Source organism: Heliangelus exortis, chromosome 6, assembly GCF_036169615.1.
Source record: "Heliangelus exortis chromosome 6, bHelExo1.hap1, whole genome shotgun sequence".
Classification (NCBI taxonomy): domain Eukaryota; kingdom Metazoa; phylum Chordata; class Aves; order Apodiformes; family Trochilidae; genus Heliangelus; species Heliangelus exortis.
In genome coordinates, this window is record NC_092427.1 from 25818230 (window position 1) to 25838082 (window position 19853).

General features: G+C 38.5%; 1 protein-coding gene across 2 annotated transcripts in view; it reads left to right on the forward strand.

The window, feature by feature from the left end:
• The first annotated feature begins 1362 nt into the window (after nucleotides 1–1362).
• Nucleotides 1363–19853, forward strand: part of OLA1 (Obg like ATPase 1) — a 99596-nt gene continuing 81105 nt past the window's right edge. The window contains exons 1-4 of one of the 2 annotated variants that reach the window (XM_071747316.1): nucleotides 1363–1473; nucleotides 1793–1893; nucleotides 3757–3900; nucleotides 12839–12966. In XM_071747316.1, coding sequence (XP_071603417.1) covers nucleotides 1793–1893; nucleotides 3757–3900; nucleotides 12839–12966 — 373 coding nt within the window. In that variant the 5' untranslated portion in view covers nucleotides 1363–1473. Of the gene's footprint in view, nucleotides 1474–1792; nucleotides 1976–3756; nucleotides 3901–12838; nucleotides 12967–19853 lie in introns of both variants that reach the window. The other variant, XM_071747317.1, reaches the window with a different exon arrangement.

Genomic DNA, 19853 nt, shown 5'->3' on the forward strand with positions numbered 1-19853 from the left:
AGGTGTTTACAATGGGCTCCTTTGGCCATAGGCTACCTTTATAAATATCTAGATAAGCATGAACAGAAATCTAGCAGCCTGCCCAACCACCAGTGCTCCTTTGAATCCAAAAAGCATATGGATGTTCAGGGCACTTCCCTGGACACTGGGTATTTCCCCTTTCCAGTGCTTCCTGCACCGGTGCAGGACTTTTGGGTTGAGACCATGGAATTTGAGCCTACATCTCTGCCTGCAGTGAACAGTTTTATTCTTTGTGTCTTGACGCTTCCCTTTCATTTGTGGTATTTCCACAAGTGTCCAGGTTCTTGTTTTCAGTTTCCTTGCAAGCCATAATCATCTTGGAAAGCCTTTTGAGGTCATGTTTACCGAAAAAGCCTGTAGAGAAGGACATCCTAAATAATAGCATCACACATTTTGACAGTGCAAATTTAGGTTGAGAGAATGATTGTTTTCTCACTGAAAACTTTTTCTTTTTCCTCTCTTCTCTCTCTCTCTTTAATTCCTTTAACAGAACTTACATGAAGTTGGATGAAAAAGTAATTATTTTTTAGTTAACCCAGCCTGCAAGGGATCTGCCTGGGCAATGCAGGGTTTGGGCTTCATTTCATCCAGATCTTATTCCCCCTCTCCTTAGGGGCAGGAATTTGGTGCTAAGGGTCCTTCTAGGACAGACGTATATGGACTGGGGTGATGAAGGTCCATCTTTTCCTGCACTTAACAGTAGCAGCTGAAGTTGCTTAGGAAGGCCCAGGGGAGACCCCAATGCTCCACAACAGCCTGGAAAGAGATGATAGTGGGGGGGGGGGTGTCCCTTCTCCCCAGTAACAAGCGACAGGACAAGAGGAAATGGCCCGAAGTTGCTCCAGGGGAGGTGTAGACGGGACGTTGGAAAAATTTCCTCAAACGGGGCGCCCAGAGAAGCGGCGGAGCTGCCATCGCTGGAGGGATCGGAAGGAGGTGCAGACGAGGTGCTTCGGGACACGATGTAGCGGGGACTTGGCAGCGCTGGGTCATCGGTTCGACTCGGTGACCTCAAAGGTCTTTTCGCAACCCAAACGATCCTACGATTCTCAAGTGTTTTAAAAGCCCCACCAAAAAAAAAAAAAAAAAAAAAAAAAAACGGCACATACATACACTCAGATATTTAGCTTCTCGGTAGTTTCTGAAGATAACGTTAACGCAGACTTATGGAGAAAAGGAAAAGAAAAACAAAAGGAGCTATAGGAAGAAGACAGGGAAAGCAAACGGGAAGGGCGGGGCGGGATGCGATGGGACGGGGCGGGATGCGACCGGCCGGGCCGGGCCGGGGCGGTGCGGGTCGGAGCCAACCCCGCCCTCCCGGGGCGCCCTTTCCCCTCGCGAGGCTCCCAGCCAATAGGCGGCCTCGGCCCCGCCTGTTCCGCCGGCGTCTCCCGCGTGCCAGGAGCCTCTCGCGCCTCTTCCTCTCAGGCGGGGGCCGCGCAGACAGCTGAGGTGAGCCCGGCCCGGCCCGGTTCCGTTCTGTTCCCTTCTCCTGCCACCCTCCTGCCAGGGTGGAGTGCGGCGGAAGAGAAACACTGGGGCTGGGCTGAGCGGTTGCCGGGAGCTTGGGAGCTGCCGCGTCTCCGGCAGAGCGCGGGGGGGTGGGGGGTGGAGGTGGCTCTGTGTGTGTCTGTGTAAGGCCGAGGCCTCCGGGGTTCGGCTGCCGCGCACTCTCGGGAGGAGGAAGAGGAGGAGGACGGGGTGGAGGGTGCGCGGCGGGTTCCTCAGGCTGTGGCGGAGCCTTCAGCGTGAGTTCTTTCTGTGCTTTCAGATGCCCCCGAAAAAGGGAGGCGACGGGGTTAAGTCGCACCCGATCATCGGGAGGTTTGGGACGTCCCTGAAGATCGGGATCGTCGGGCTGCCAAACGTTGGGTAGGTGGGCTGGGGAGCGCGGGGCCGGGGGCCGGCGGCCGGGAGGAGGAGTAGGCCGGACCTGAGTTTGCCTCTGTTCCAGGTAGAGTGACCTAACGCAGTCTGTGGGTGAAGCAGAGGCGTACACGTCAAGTCTGTTTGCTCAGTGATAGATTTGCGTCTTTAGCTTGAACTACTTGTAGGTGGAGCGATGTAAAACACTCGGGTAATGTGAGGCTGGTATGTGCAAGCCTGGACAAGATAATAGTGAAGAAATAAAATTTTTAAAAAGGTCTTCGCAATTTTTCAGCTGTAGAAAATGCCATATTTTTTGTATTTCACAACTTCCACCGTTGGCCGTGTGTAATGCAAGTTTTTGTGCAAATTCCCTTTAAATGTTATTTTTTTCTGAGAGGTTAATGCACACAGGAAGGGGTTTGTTAGTGATATCCTGAGTGTCACTAGCAGTGTAGAGGACTTACGTTTTTGAAACTTCTTTAGAGTTGGTAATGAAAGAAGTTTCAAGTTGTGCCGTGGGAGGTTTAGGTTGGACATTAGAAAGAATTTCTTTACTGAGAGGGTGATCAGGCATTGGAATGAGCTGCCCCGGGAAGTGGTGGATTCCCCATCCCTGGAGATATTTAAAAAGAGACTGGATGTGGCACTCAGTGCCATGGTCTGGGAACTGCAGCGGTAGTGGATCAAGGGTTGGACTTGATGATCTCTGAGGTCCCTTCCAACCCAGCCAGTTCTATGATTCTACGTTGTGTAAGTTACAGTTTGGAAAGGATGATGGAAGGTGAATTGCTTTCCATCACACACCTCACTCTAGGTGTTACAGCTTCTCAAAAGAAGTGTAACACTTGCTATTAATTTGTGTATCATATTTACTAAAAGAAGCTCACAGTGTTCTCAGACTTCAAAAAGATAGAAGAAAAATCTTCAAGAATGTCTCAGAGACATAAGTTCTGTGTTCTTGTTTTTTCCTTATAACTTATTTTTCAGAGTATAGGTGAGTTGCACAGCAGAAAGTAGTTAGCAGTAACACTGTATAATATGTCACTGGGGAAAAATAGCATTTGGAGTTAGGCTGGAACTTAAAAAGAAAATCATGGCTGACTTTTGAGCATGTTAGCTGTGTTCAGATTATTTATTTTTTCCAGTGGCTGAGAAGTTCCATGAAACTTAAAAACCCCACTAATTTAGGGTATTTATAGTAGAAGATTCAGCTGCTGATTAGGAACTCTTTGAGCAACAACTCAAGAATTGCTCTATTTTGGTTTAATAAATGCCAGCCAACAAAATAATCTGCTACTTAATTTAAATGACTGATACCACTTGCAGTATTTTTCCATTGATATTTAGCAAGGGTGGAAAATGTTTGGTAAGGTAGAGCTGTGTCTTCATATGCACAAAAGATTACTTGTAATGGATTAGCTGATGTGTTTTGCTTTTTTATAGCCCTTTAGTCCCTTTTTAATTGTTGACTTTTATTGCTTAGATACTGAAATTGTGTTAATATGTAAATCTGAAGAAGCGATACAGTTGTGGAAAGAGCTGCTGAGTCTTGGCAAAACTATTTCCCTCAGAAGAAGCTGGTGTAGAGCTGTATTTTGCTTTTGACTTAATTCCTCTGATAACTGACGTACAGTATAGTCACAGGAATTTTCAGTTGCAAGGAAGAGAGGTAAAAACTTAATTGGCATTCAGTGGGAGACTGCATTTAGAAGTGTATTATACTTGAATCAAGGCAATGGTCACTGTCCTTGAATTAAAGGGAAAGTACAGTATTGCTTTTGGGTTGGAATTGGTTATGTTTCTCTGCAGCCCTTTTAAATGCTTCCAACTTGAATTTCTTAAAGGCTGTGTATATTTCATTTATAGGAAATCAACATTTTTCAACGTGTTAACGAAAAGTCAAGCAGCAGCAGAAAATTTTCCTTTCTGTACCATTGATCCAAATGAGAGTCGAGTACCTGTGCCAGATGACAGATTTGACTTCCTCTGCCAATATCACAAACCTCCAAGGTAACTCAAATTCTTCATATTTTTCTTCAGTTAAGCAGATGAACCCAAGGTTTTCATAGAAGTGTAATGCAACTATAGTGTTTTTAGTTAGGTTTTTATTGATATCTGCTTTAGAATGTGAAATCTAACCTGGATTATATTTTTTTCCCTGCTCAATATGAACTTTGTGGTATGACAGTGAGAAATCCAGGAGCTGCTACTCATTGCTGAGCACCTTTTGGTGCTTGGTGTTCCTGTCTTTGAAGGTAGTGGCTCCCAGATGCATTGGAGGATCTTCTGAAGAGATTTGGAAAATGAACAGTAGTGGATGTACCTAACATGTCAGGAGGTTGCTCATTTGTAAGATTTCCATCCTGTATTTATTATTTAGTATATTGTATATGCTGTTGGTGACCAAATAGACAAATATCTGTCAACATACCTGTGTCCTCAGTCTTTTGACACTAATCTTTATGGGCAACCTTTTTTATGCTGACTTTCTCTCCTTTTTAGTCTCTGCTACTTGTTGCCCTGTATATTCAGGGATAGTTCTACAATATCTCTCTTCTAATTGTTTCCTTAAACTAGGAATGTATTAATTTTATCACATCAATGGATATTGCTATTTGACTGTTGCCATAATCTGCTCTATATTTTCAGTGTGGGGACTGGATTTTTGGCTGAGCAGTAAAAATTAAGTTGCTTTCAGAAAACAGAAACTGAAACACACACTTGTGACTTCTTAATTTCAGTTTGCAGTTACTTGCAGAGGTATCTTGAATGAAGTAAGTGTACATAAATCATAAGACAAATTAGCATCCATATCTGTGCTTTGGTTCAATACTTGGGCCTCAGTTTTTAGAGCCAGACCATGCCTGCAATTAAAAAGGAGTGATTAGTTACTGACAAAAAGTCCATTTGTTGACTTAATTTCAGGTTCAGACAAGTTTTTTCCATCTGCAATTCCTGTGGAGTTTTTAAGCACTGAAAAATACATTAATAAGGAGCTGTCTGATTATGAAGATTGTTACAATGTTACCTTGTTTTTCCTGATGAGTATTAAGCATAATGCTTAATGCTTCTCTGAGTATCAAGCATACTTGTGTAGTATATGGCTCATAAAACTATTGAACTAGAGACAAAATTTTCTGGTTGTTTGTGCAGAAATAATGGTGTGTCTCTTCAGTTTTGTTGACAAATATGATCTAAATTGTAACATTATTGCTCCTTTGACCACATAATTGATCTGGCTTCTCTTAGCTGTGACTGGATGTTTCTGACTTTAAGTTAAAGTGACAGAGATCATTATCTGTCCCCGCATCCTGCCTATGGCCATTGGTCCTTCCATGAAGTGCTAAGATGGTAAATAGCTGTATGTGTGTTCTCTGACTTGCAGACTCTGGAAAAAATGTCACCTTTACATATTAATGGAAGTGGTATATCTACTGAATCTGCGTTCAGTAAATATACTAATTGGATAATAAGCTGGATATAAGTAGTAAATTAGCTTTCACCAAATGGTCTTATAACTGTTAAAGAGAGCATTTGTTAATTAAAATCAATGGATGTGAGGATTAGTGGGTAGTTACAGCTCCTGAGTTCACTTACACTGCTTACATGATTTTAATATTTTACCATAACAGTAATAAAGCAGCGATAATTAGTGATAATTCAGTAGCATAGTAGACTGAGTAACTCTTCTTGGGCTGCTTGTGTTTGTCTGTCTTGAGACTAGCTGAGGAAAAGGCTATGATCATGTAGATACACAACTGAATTGTAATTTAAATTCCTTAATTTATCTTGTATAGTCTTGATTTTGTTCATCTTTATGTAATATGTTCTGTGTTAATTTTCTACTTGTTTGGATTAGTCGATGTAATCAATCTGTGTATGCAGAGTGTGTTATAAACAACGAGTTGTTTTTAAATTAAAGTCTTGTCTAGCCTCAAAATTCTGTCTTTTTAAAATTTAAAGCATTCAGATTTTTATTTCTTGTATGCTACACTTAGTCATCAGATAACTGCAGTCATTGCTGGGAGGTGGGGGTAACAAAAGGGGGAGGAATTTCTTTTACCTAAAGTCATGTGTGACGGGGCCAAAGGCATCTTGCCCTGTTGCCTGCTGTAAGCAAGGGAAGAGTGGGCTGGGCCAGGCTGGCAGGTACTGTCTGTCACACTGAGCTGAGATTGGTGGTGCTACAGCAGACAGACTGTACTGCCAACAATATTCCTAGTGGCTGTTCTGCCATTGGAGGAAGAGTTCAACTCTTCAGGTCCCGTTTGTTTCTTGACAGTCTGTTCCTGTCTCCAAAAGAAGTAAGCATCAGCTTGGGATGGGGCTGGTGTGCAGTTAGTTGCTAGGCCATGCTGAAAGCTTACTGGCATTACTTAATTGGAAATGTAAATGTTTGTAACCTAAATGATGTAGGCAACAATTCAGACAGTTTTATGTATAGGTAAAACTATACTTAATAGATTAAGGTATGCTGCCAGGACTTATAACCTGTGCTTCTTTTCTTTCTGCAGCAGTGAGTGATGTTTAATGCTTGTTTACAATAAAAAAGCTCAGTGATACTGACTGTACACAGAAGTGGGCTCCAGGAATTTCATATAAAAACTGCTGTGTTGCTGCCAAATGAATTAGATGAGCAGATTTCCTTGAGGTTTAGTGTTTTCTATTGCATGCTTGCAGGTGTGAATGAAATTGTGGATATTAACAAGAGAAGAGACTGTAATACATTAAAAATAATCCTGAATGCTTGTTATTTTTTATTGTAGCTTATATTGTGTTCCTAATTTAATTTATGTTTAAACTACTTATTTGTTTTAAACTTTACACAATATTCAGTGAAAACTCCTACTTGTTACATTGTGCTTGTGGCTTTTTCAGAAAGAAAAGGCTTAGGTTTTTATTTTGTTGTCCTCCTATCCTTGTTGCTCCAACACGGGCACTTAGTTTCAGGCAAGGTTTGACAGACTAACAATTGAATTAGTTCCAGTTTAGTAATTGGAAAGAGTATTTTCTTTGGATTGACTCACTTCAGCAGGAGCTAAAGCAGAAAGGTGTAATTTCTTCCCCCCCCAATCTGTGAATCTTAAGCAGGTAGCAGAGGATGAGATCTGCTAATTCTAAAATGGAAGAGATTCTTCATCTCAGCAGTGTAGCTCCTGCCTTGAAAATTTGGACCTGGAAGCCAGAAACAGTTGAATTGTTAAATGGAGTTAGTATTTCAATGGGACATTTTGTGTTTAGAAGCGTTGGGTTTCTTAACAAGAAATGTGTGTATAGCACATCTGAAGAAATTTTTAGGGAGTTAATCAAAGCTTTAATAAAGCTATTCTCATGCATTTTTTTGTTCTAAATGTCATCAAGATGCTGCTTCATCACTTTAGGCCTAGGAATATTTTTTAGTGTAAATATGTCAGATGCCATTTGGACAGGTGATATTATCTTATGTGACAAGTATGTTGAAGCCCTCTGAGTATATATAATATTCTTACCAGGCTTAGCCTGTATGGTCCTGCCCACTGCCTCAGCTGTAGCATACTGTGCCTGACCAGGAGATGTCTCTCAGTGGTGACATATTTGATTCAAGCCTTGGATGATATTGAGTGAGGGGATGGAGGAAGCTTTTATTTCCTCCTTTTTGTTTATTATGTGCCCCAAATGATCTCACTGCAGATTTTCCTATTAATTTTTAAACGTATGTTAAACTATATGAATAAACTGAAAGAAATACTCGTGTAGAAGCCATGTAAGCCTAAGCTATATTTTAACTGTATATAGTTAGAACTGAAGGACTGTATTGGCTGATAGTAATCAACCTGTATGAAAACATTAATAAAAAAATTATTTTAAAATCTGTTTCTGCTTCCTCCTGTGGTTAAAATCAAATGAGATTATAATTAGGAATGAGTAAAATGTAAATAGTTTCATTCATCCTTTCTGAAGTTATCAGTATTCATTTAATTCCTTGTTTGCACTTGTAAGCAGGTGCATTGCCTTGCACATACGTGTTCACAAAACACAATGCTTATTGCAATGACAGACATTAAAACCAGTCTTAAATTTATCTTAGTGGCCTTATCAAGTTTTAAAGCAGTCCTGGTTATTTTGCAGGAGGATTCTGTGAAGTGCAGCTACCCTCTTCAGCTCTAGCACTGTTCATTGTACTTCAGGATCTCCATCCTTATTGTCAGCATATTGCTTTGATTTATTTTGTTGCATTGTAGATTCTTAAAATTCATGGATTCAGATCTTTGATACTCAGGCAGATACTGAACCAAATCTGAATAACTTGCCTTGTTGCCCAGGTCATTAAAGTCCTGTGTACTATTAAGTAGAAATTCTCTTGAAATTCTTACAGGTTAGCACACTCAAATCCTTGATAGTTTTGAAGTCAAAATTATGTAATCAGGTGGTGGGAAGTACTGTGTAGAAACCAAATCAGCAGTGGAACTTTTTGAATTACATCATGTGGGACTTACTCCACGTTTAAAAAGAGCATCTCTGTAAATAAAGATGACCTGTTATTGCACAGTGAAACACAAATAACTTAGTTGGATGCATCTCTGGCATATCAGCATCTTTAAAAGAATCCCATTTTTTACAGAAAACAACCAAAAATTGGCAAGTATATTCTGTTGTTAATGTGCTACTTCCTCTCGTGTTGCTTCATTTGTCTGCTCTTCAATTCTGAGCTTGTGTAAATCATCTTGTCTGGGATGCTTGTTCTGGCAAATGAACAATTTGTCAGCAGTGAATGAAAGACCTTAAGTAGTGGTGGCTTGACTGATGGGAGAAAGCAAAATTTAATTAGTTGTATTTTGTTTGTGTAATATCTTCCTGATGAGCTAAAGCATGCAGGCATTTAGTATACACAGGACACCAAGAATGTGTCTTAATCCTCACTGAATCTTTTACTTTTCTGTAGTTGTTAAATGTGAAACTTTAATTAGCAGATTTGTGAGTTCTGGTTCATGTACTGTTAAGTTCAAGTCTTGTTTGTCAGTACCATGGATAAAATGCCATTAATTGTTCTTGCATAGAAATTACCAGGGTTCATCTGCAGCACCTAGTTTGTGGTATTCTGCTTAAATTGGTCAAAACTGCTCCCAGGATTGAGTGCAGAAGCTGTAATAGGCTCCGGGAAGTGTGAGGGACTGAACTGCTCCTTTCTGTGTGGAAATGAGACAAAAATAGCAGTGAGGACATTCAGATTTGAATGGCTTCCTAAGAGGTTGTCACAATCTCTGTGTTCTCCTTCTGTGTTGCTACTCAGGCCATTTGTGAACTCTTAACAGATTACTCCAACATAAGTTATGTGAATATTTGGGATGGAAGACTTTTCCTTTCAAACAAAATTGAGATGACAGCTTTTAAAGGTGAAAGAGCCTTTGCTGGAACTGTCAGATGAGTAGCAGGTGTGGCTTTACTGAAGAGAAAAGGGAAGCTGAGTATTTTACAGTAATACTGAAGAATCTGGCCTTTTTGGTGTGCAGGAGCTAGGGTCAGGTAGAGTTTGAGTTGAAACTTCTTGAACTATTCAAGAAATGAATAAAAGGTGTGTTATGAGAGTTATCAACCAGGCTTACTGGAAAATCACTGCATTTTGAACTTCCTTGGAGCTCTTGTGGCTTTTCAGTTTTTCCCTGTGGATGTGAGATTTCAGTAAACTGTAGTAAATGCTGCAGAGAAATTATTTGGATATTGTCTTTGTCTAGGTTTCCAGAATCTTTCCTCTCCAATGAATGATGCAGCATTCTGGTTACGATGTTCCAGTCTAAGTCAAAGTTTCTGGTGTATTCTGCCTGCAAGGTTTCTCAACTAAACAATCACTTGTGAAAACTTAAGTAAATGTGTGCCTTTTCCCCCCAAATTCTGGAAAAATGCACAATAAACTGCATATCCTGTATGTGTATGCTTTTTAAAAAGATAGCTTTTTGCTTTGCATAGTTCAGTACTACTGTACTGAACAAACAAGTCAGATACAGGAACTCCTCTTGCCTGTTTTGGACAGAGGTTTGAAACAGAAATTAGAAGTCAGTTTCCTCTCCTGCCAAATGCATAAGCCTATGGATGCAATAGTCACTTATTCCTGAAAAAATACCCTAACCACTGGACTACAGACCTGTGCTTTCTTTGGCCCTGTGAGTCTTGTGCTCTTTGTTTCACAGTAGCTCAGAGTGAAGGTAGAATGCGAACACAAAACCACTGCTGCTGTATTGCTGAAGTAAAAAGTCCTTGCTCAAACATGGCACCTACACTTAAAATAGAGATACTTCTGGATTTGGTGATCTGTTTTATAATAGAAATTTCTGTGACATGCTTTATGGGAGATTGGTGTTGCACTGACGTGTACAAAGGATCAGTTGGTGTCACCTGTTTCTGCTGATGGTCTGTGGTTCATAATGTCAGTGACATTATGCTAATGCTGACTAATTAATCTGTTGAGAGGAGAAAAAAAGAACAGTTAAGTCTTCTACATTTGGTACATTTAAATGAACTAAACCACACTCAAGGTATATGGTACTTTTGTCACATTCTTTAGTATTTTCTGGTTATTCAGTTTCATCGTAACATTCACTTTTTGTCCTTCAGAGCATAGGTAGCTGTGACTAGTTTATGCCTTTTTCTGCTTTTCTCTCATCTTTCTCTGGTGAAATACAGATTAAGGCTTAGAATAGAAGCTTCTAAGAATGGAGTTATTTTTATTTTGCTTGCTATGTTAGCTTTGTGGTGCCCAAGGTGAAGGTGATAAAACATCCTGGAAACCTGGATACTTGTCTTCAAAGGTCTCTGCTCACATTAGTCAGTTGTGAAATAAAAGTGCTGGGATCTTCTTTCCATTGTCTACCAAATGAAGCTGATTCTATTGATAGGGTGGTCCATCTGCATATGAAGGTATCTGTCTTGCTTTAAGTGGCATCTTTGTAGTGAAAGTGTGAATTCTTCTGATAGCTGGCCAGGAAGTTAATCCTACCAGCATGATGAGAGGGCAGCATAGAAGGAGAACATTTCTAAAACCACCTTTGTTTTTCAATGAAACAGTTTAAAATGACAAAAGAGAAGCCCTTTAAAGGGTGACATTTCTCTACCTTGCTCTTGACAGTTAGGTGTCAAGAGGCAAGGAATTAAAACAATTCTGCTTGGGAAGTTGAAGTTGCTGCTGTTTTTTCTGAAGTATGTATTAACTCTGCAGTTCTTTCAGGCAAAAGCAGCTTCTGGGTTAATGTATTAATAGTTATTGGTTTCTGTCTTCAGATGTGCATTACTTTTGGTAGTGTGTTAACCTTCAGAATTTGCTGTTTGCATTGAGTTTGTGTGGTAGTAAAAAAGTAAAACCAAAAAGATAATTTGCTAAAAAAACCCAACTTTGGGACTTGTTTATTGTATTTACTTTGGAATGTACTTAAATTCTTTCTACTGCAGGCAACAGCGTTCAGTTGCAGTACACAACATGTGTCTTCCCAAGGATGAGCCTTCTTTTCATGGGACTAGTGAAGTTTAAAGCTAAAAGTCAACATACTGTGCTATGTTAAAAATGTTTACTTGTGTATTTTTTAAGCATAGCTGTCTGGGTATTGTGTTTTATTCATGCTTGTTTCTAAGCACCTTTAATACAGAGGTATTAAATATTTAAAAAGCGTCATTAAGTTCCTAGTTTATTACACCTGACAGGTTTAGTGATACTGGAAGCTTCACCCTGGTAAAGATTTTTGCCCAGATCTTGTATTGTGAAGTTAGTTCACTTGAAAGAAGTAATTTTTTCTTGGGAAGTGTAAGAGGAAGATTGAAAAACTGAACCAGCGTTAAGATATTGATCTTTTAAATATAAATGAAACATGATGGTGGTAATGTAAAGTGTTTGATGGAATTAAGAGGTGTTCAAATTATTTAATTTGAAGGCATCAAGCTGGAGATCTTGATGACTGTGTTGTGCAGATTCTGGTCTTTTGAAAGTGGGTAATTTGCAGGTTTTCACCATGGTTCTGTCTCTGGCACTTCATAATGGTGTCATTTGCACAGACCATATGAAGTCAACATGTTATCAGAGTTTTAGTTTGTAGTGTTTTGGGGTTTTTTGTTTGTTGGTTTGGTTTTGGTTTTCCCCTTGACTCAACTGTTTGTTTTTTGAGAAGTAATTTGGTTTGGAACATACCTGAAAAGACTAATGCCCACCAAGTTATTTGCTCATCTTAAAACAACTTGAGAACCTGCAGAGGTTAGAAGGCTTGCAGTTTAAAAACTGTCATAATAATTTCCCTTCTAAAAGCTTCGAAGAGCTTTTCTTCCCATTTCTTGTAAGGTAATTTTAACTTTATGGCTATTCTGGTGTTGCTATATAAAATGTGGTGTAGTCATGCCTGCTAAACCAGTGCAGTTAATTGTGATTGACAACATCAGGACTACTTACATTATAATGCCAGTTTCATCTTGTTTTCTGCTTTCAAATTGTCTGCATAACCCTGATTACTGCTCGAATCACCAGTTTTATTTTTAAAAAATGCCCTTTTCTTCTGAGAAGGTTGCATAACTTACTGAACTAAATGGTAACCCTAGAAGTGTGCAATAGCAGAGTACAGTGGCCATTTATGTGTCTGATCCCTTTAGTGTTATGAAAATTGCTTATTACAGATGACTGACTTTATGCCTCAGTGTTCCATGTTCCAGACCTGTTTGATTATTCATTTACTTTTCAGTATGATTCCACACTTGGAAACTAGTTTACATAATTTTACATGAATAATGACAGAGAAATTAAAGGATCATGGATGCTTTACATGGGAGAGGCAAATCTTATCTTTCTGATGTTGCTCTTTAAATAAAGAAGAAAGCTACTGTTGGGTATAGCTTGTTCTAGAAAAAAGGAATGTTGAGTTTTCATGTTCTGAATTTATGTGTCAAAAGTTTTGGCTAATATGCTTCAGTAATGAAACACTTAACTTTTATATTTCAGCAAAATTCCAGCCTTTCTGAATGTGGTGGATATTGCTGGCCTGGTGAAAGGAGCCCACACTGGCCAAGGCTTGGGAAATTCCTTCTTGTCTCATATTAACGCCTGTGATGGAATCTTTCATCTGATGCGTATGTAAACTTATTTGAATATTCTCTCTATAGCTTAAGGACAGCATTGTTAAACTTTGATTTTAACTTCTACTATGCAACACAAAGTCATCAGGTTTTGAGTCTTTCCAACCAAGAAAATCCCAAGCCTCTGCTATGTGTATGTCTTCATTGGCATTGTGCTGAAGACTTAAAAAGTAACTGGGTTTTTGGAAGTCTGCAGTAATGGTTTGTCACAGTGCATGGTGGCTGATTTGTTAATGTTATAAGGAGGAGGAATGGAGTATGATAATAGCAGAATGAAATGGAAGTAGAAAATTAGGATCATAGAATCATAGAATTGGCTGGGTTGGAAGGGACCTCAGAGATCATCAAGTCCAACCCTTGATTAATTAAAATACGGAGTTAGGAGCAGACTCTGTGATTCTGTTCCTCATAGGACAAACCTCACTTCTGTCCTTTTCCCAGTTTCTGTGTGACTTATTTTGAGTTTTGAATATATCCTCAGCCCCCATCTCCTTTATTACCTATTACCATAATACAGACCTAGCCTTTGGAGTCATCTTAACAGTGCTTACAGACTTGGCACTTAAAAACTTGTTGATACTGTACATGTTCTGTACTGGTTTGCAGTACCCATTGAGTGTTGAAAAAGACTTCTGATCTGAAAAGATTGAGCTTCATAATGTATGTGTAGATTTGAGGAAACTGGATACCTTTGTTGCTGTCTTTTTGTTGGCAATTAATTACAGTGAGTAATTAAATAATAGGATAAAATTTAAAAAGTAGGAATCCTTTTTATTTGGTAACTGTAGCAAAACTTTTTTTGGTGAGCATTGTGTTTTGAAAACAAAACCCAACGGCATGGAATATTCCTAGCTGTAATAGTGATTTAGAAGCTTAGAACCCTTTTTCCCATGAGCTTGCTTTTTGAAGAATACTTATGCAAAGTAGTGAACTGCTTGATGAGTCTCTGTAGTCTGCATCCTTGGTGAAGAGGTAAAGTGCTATCTCAGGTGCAATTTATTATGCATCAAGAATACCTAGACACTAATTTGGTGCAGAGTGCTGGTACTGTGTTTTCAATCAAGTGAGACAGACTTTGTGGGTCAAGGTATTGCAGACCCAGGTTTGTACTGTTGAAAGATCAGAACAGGCTTTCAGGAACACCGGCCTTTTTTTAAGGTCTTTTGGTACCTGGAAGCCATCTATAACTGTGTGTGTGTAACATTCTCCTTTGAAAACCGGGCCTTATATATACTTAATATCTAGTACTACTGTTTTCTGTTACAGTTGTTTGATATATACTTTCTGTAGAATAGAAAACTATGAACTCTTGGCTGTAGCTAAGCAGTTAATAGTGTTTAAAACTAAGGCATTTTGAAAAGGCAAGGCCAGATCCTTACTGGTAGAGTGAAATAAGTCTTTTGAACTTGTACGTTGTTTTAGCAACCAGTTCAGTATGTGAAGGCTGTACTGATACACCAGTGTATTTTAAATATTTGTAACTACTGAAGAACCAAAAGGAGTTCAGTTTCCCAAAATCCATTGCTATCATAGGATTGTAATTGTTGCTTTGCCTCATGACAATTGAGAACAAGTGATAAACTCTTTTATACTTGCTCTGTTTTGATACCTGTGTCATAAATGCTTGTTAAGGAATAGATACAATAGTCAAGTGCAGAAGATGCATTTTAATCTGTATGTTCAATAATCCTAAGCATTTGTTTCAGGTAGCTGTTTTAAGAGTTAACACCAACTGTGTTTCTCTGAAAGAGGAATGAAACTATTGTTGTGAGTTTTTAAAACCATTTGGGTACTTACATTGTATTAACATTTATTTCTTCTAATGTAGTCTTGTATTTACTTCCTACATGTTTCAGTTTCAAGGACTCTTAACTGTAATGGTTCTGAAATGATTGCTGCTTTTCTTCCTTTTGGAAGCGAAAAAGATAATGGAATCACTTTTTTAACAGCACTTCTCTTTAAATTTTTAACCCTGTCTCTCATGCCTCTCTTGCTAGATGTTTTAGCTAGAATGCAAGCTAGTGTTGAACTGGACTAAAGAAATTCTATGTGTTGATTACCCAATAAACCCTAAGATCTTTCAAAATATCACTTAGGGATAATGATAATACCACTAAAAAGCTTATGCAAAGTTTTGTGGTTTGCAGAGGTAAAACTACTTTGGTTTTTTTTCCCCACTGCAAGGTGCATGTTAGTTCTATTTTCTTTCCTCATAGTACTGCAAAAATGAATATTTGGCACTAAAAGTTAGCAATAGCCCTCTATAAATTTTTTAATAACATAATCTATTGAACACACAGCAAAAACTGTAGATAAAACCTGTAACTCACTGAAGTTTTCAACATATCTTGCCAACTTTTATTGGAAAAATGTATGAACCTTTTTTATATGCTGCAGTGTTTTTACACCCTCACACCTATCAAAATTGTTTCCATTCTAAAATCCCTTTTTATGAGTCTGCGGTGTGCCTGGAGTTTGCAAGGCTTCTGTCAGATTAGAGAAACTAACAAAAATGCTTTTGTAAATCCTTAAACTTTTCAGATCCTGAGAGGATGAAGCTTCTTTGCCCTTGACCAGGGTTTGGTCCCAGTTCTTAATGGACTGGTTATTCAGGCACCAGTGTCCTGGTATCAGCCATCAGTTTTTAGCCTGGTGGGTAGCAGCTGAATCTCTGCAGTCATGTAGAAGCTGACTTAAAAGAAACCCAGACAAGTTGCTCTTACTAAAAGGTAATAGGCAGTGGTCTGGCAGGTGAGGCTTTTTATTATTTAAAAGAGGTGTTGCTGAGGATGAAGAAAGGACGAGAATGATCAAATGTTAAGATGAGATACATTAGAAAGTGATCTGGGGACCATGCTTCATAGAAGCATGATAAATTTAGTGTTTATTTTCACTAAGGTTTTGAGTTAATCTGGAACAAATTTTCACCTCTGAGCACTGAAACTGTTGCTCCCTGTCTTTAGGCTGTTGAAGTATGCATTATTGCTGCCCGTGTTAATGGCTAGCACATGAAGCATAACTCTGCAGAGAATTGATCTTTCTGGATGCCAGTCAGAAAGTCAGAAGCAGGTTACTGTGGGCTTTGTGCTGTAGACTTCAAGGTCTGCATGCCTGAGTATATTGAAGACACGCTTGTTAGTCTTGGACTTTGCTTGGTTCAGTTGGTATTTTTGCAAAAAGCTGTTTGAGGACTCACTCAAATTGTATTAATAAAGGTATCGATAGGCAAGGAAGGGGCTGGCTAGGAATGGAAAGCTTTTGTTGAGCAGATGAGCCAAACTTGGGGAACCTCACTGAAGGTATTTTGTAGTCCTAGACTAAAGATTTTGATCCTGTTCTCTTTATTCATTGAGAATGTCTCAAGATGTGTTTTCTGTAGGACAAAAGGTTTGTTTGTATTTTTTAAAGCAGCCATAAGAAAATTCACTGTTGTTGCCTCTTGTATTATGAGATGCTTTCTGAAGAAGGCTGTTGCCAGTCGATTTAGTTAGCATAGGGCACATAGGTGAGCTGCAGTGGAAGTACTCCTAACAGATATTTAATTATAATTACTTTGAAACTGTGGAAGTGGTGTTTACATACACCATTTCTTGCATGGCATAAAGGTGAGGAAAAATGAGATTTATGTCTGGTTAATTCTCTACTTTCCTTACTTAATTTTAAAAAGGAAAGTACTCCCACCTTGAAATGCTTATGGAATTTCATCCTGCAAATATCCATATCTAGATACACTGTTACTTTCCTTGGGATACACAGTGTTCATTAAATCAATGCAAACGTTTTTTTATGTCTGAGGTATGTTTTAATATATATATAGAAACAGTAGCGTGTGAGAACAGCACGTGGCAGGGTAATGGGACAAAAAAAAGGAGAGAAGTTTATATTGAGCACCACTGTAATTTTGTAGGTGATTGGTAGCAGTATGAAGTAGATTCTCTTAGCTCAGCAGATAAGGTAAATACATTTTCCTATACAGACCAGTACATTCTTGTCTTTTGATACTTCCTGAAGATTTTTTTTCTATTGAAGTGTACAGTCTGAAAAGTAACTACTGATATTTAAAATAAGCATTTGATCTCAAGACAATGAACAAATATTTCAAAGGTTATCTCAGTTTCTTAGGGGCAGGGATTTTTTTTTTTTTTTTTGGCTGTATCCAAGTATGAAAACCTCAGATATACTTGCTTACTTATTGGCTAAATGAATGGGGAATTTAGTTTTAAAATTGTTGTCTGTCCTGGATAGTGGCTCTACAGCATATGTACCATAGTAATCCGACACATCCAATAAAGTAGTTACAGCTTTGTTCATCTTCCAAGTTTCACTGTTTAATTTGAAACATTTCTGACAGTTCTGTTTCCATTTTTTCAGGTGTATTCTTCAGGGTTTTAACTGAGGCAGCAATTTTTTTGTGAGGGCAGAAGGCAGGCTGTTTGAAGAGTGTAATAGTGTTTCTTCTCAAGTTGCATGGCTTTGACTACCTTTTAACTTTTATGGCAGGTCAGTCACAAGTACTTGTAGGAAATTACCTTCTTTATATGGTGGACTAAAAATGCCTTCCCTGTTACAAGTGCAAACTTACAAATTACTCTTAAATAATACTTCAGTTAAGAAAATGGTCAATGTCAGTATTTAATCCCTGCTACAGTTGCTGAGTTTTTGAATGCACTGGATATTAAACAGCCAGAGCTCGTAATGTTTTTGAGTTTCTCTTCCCACTGATATCCTGCAGTCACAGATTTCTACAAAATTTGTTCCACGTTTTTCTTATTTTTAGTTTCTTTAATGAGATACAGTCTTTCTCTTCAAAGTTATAGAAATGGGAAGGAAATTTGTTTGTAAAAGTTCTTTGGTATCAAGTGTTTCCTTTTTAATAAATAAAAAACCCTTGGAGTTCAGTGCCTCATGTTTGAAGTAGGGCAGGCAACAGTGGCTTTTGTGGAAGAACTTCACCTGCTTGCTGCTGTCTGCTGTTCCAGTCCTGCAGGGGAAGGTGCAAGCTGCCTGCAGTGACATGGTGCTGGGGGAGTGCAGAGAGGAAGAGGTGGGGAGCTTCGGCTTTGGTCCTCTGCCTGGCAGCACTCTGACTCTTAGCAGAGGAGCTGTAGCTGCCTTTTAGGGGCAGCATGGGGGGACTGATAATCTGTGAAATGCTCTTAGTGCCAAGAATGAAAGAACCATTGAGCTGCAACCTTATAGAAGTGACTGGTGAGGGCAATGCAAATTCATTCTTAGAAATATTAGTTGCATTTATTCTATTTTTATGTCTGTTATAACTGGAAATGTTTACTATGCCCACCTGGTTCTTCCTTCTTCAGGGATCTGGGTAACTTTGAAACCAGTTTGGCATCATTTAAAACTTGGATAGATCTGAATCCTGTGAGCAGTGTAGTTTATTCCTTTTTGAGATAAGCACTAATAAGAAGTGCATTTGACTATTCATACTAATTTTTTGCTTGGCATTTAAAATCAAGTTCACTAAGCTCTATTTTTTATCATCACAAAGATTATTGGGAACTTACAGTAATACTTTCCAGTGCTTTGATTTGCTTGTAATAATCAAAGTAGTGATAACCAACTTACTTAACTGAATAAGATGCATGCTCTATTCTGACTACATATTTTGACCTCCAATGAAAATGTGTGTATTTTCTGTATAAGGATGCTAATTGTTCCGTACCTTTTACCAGATTGAGACATGATGCATTTTTCCCCCATGTTCACTAAAAAATCTTACCTGCTGGCTGCTGCTCCTGGAAGCTGCCTGCTACAGAGAGGAGGCAGATGATGGTGTCACTTACCCACACTCCAGTGCAATAGCATTTCAGTGAAAAAAGTGTGAGTAGCATCTCATCCCATCAGCACCTGCACTCTGTGCACTGGGAATCGTGTTGGCTCTGTTTACACAACTGTAGCTTGGCTGTTCCACTTCAAATACCGATGCTGTTTTTTCATCTTCATAGTGTGTCAAAATTCACGTTGAAATTATGTAAACATAGCTGTTTTAGAAAATTTTATTGTCTTAAACATATTTTGGATCAATTTTTTTGAAGATAGCTTGTTTTTTGTTTATATTACTCAATGGAGTTACTATCTGTTAGAAAAAAGTTCAGGTTAATTATTTACAAATACAGACCTTTCACTGCTAAGCTAACAAAGTTTAAAAGTAGTTTGCATATATTAAACTTGTTAATGTTACATAATCAAGTTGTGTTTCTGTATGCTACTGAGTAGTTCTTATGGAGATTTTCTCTTATTTGTTGTTAGACTAACATATTTAGTCAAATATGTGGAGTGGCTCACAGTTCAGTGAAATATTCAATGTGCTTTCAGTGAGGTCTCTATATTAAAACCAAAAATTGTGAAAGCTTTCAAATTAAAGTGTCAGTTGCTGCTATGTGAGGCAGTTTACTGTGCTAATATTTCTTTTTGATAAAATGTTGTAAAATGTTTTGATTCAGGGTAAGGCTTTGCACAGGAGATTTTTTCCATCACAAAGTTGTGAAAATGGCATACCTATACCCCTTTTTAGCAAGAACGTCACCAGAACAGAAATAATTTTTATTAATAAGACTTTATGCATTATATATTGCATTTTCAGAATATCAGATCACAAAAAACCCCACCAAACAAAACACAACACCCAGGGGTAATTTGCTTAGGCTGTGTGTTATGTCGTTCAGTTTTATGGCTCAGCATTCAGGTGCTAAGCCTTGAAAGAGAAGGGAGGCTAATAAACATATTCCTAAGAGGTGCACACAAATTTGCTATCATTAGTTTTAAATTGTAGAAAGAGCAAATCCTTTTTGTTCAGGAGAAGAGGATTTTTCAGAAGCTGCTCAGCTTTATTTTACTTCAGACCTTTTGTTCATGTAGATGAT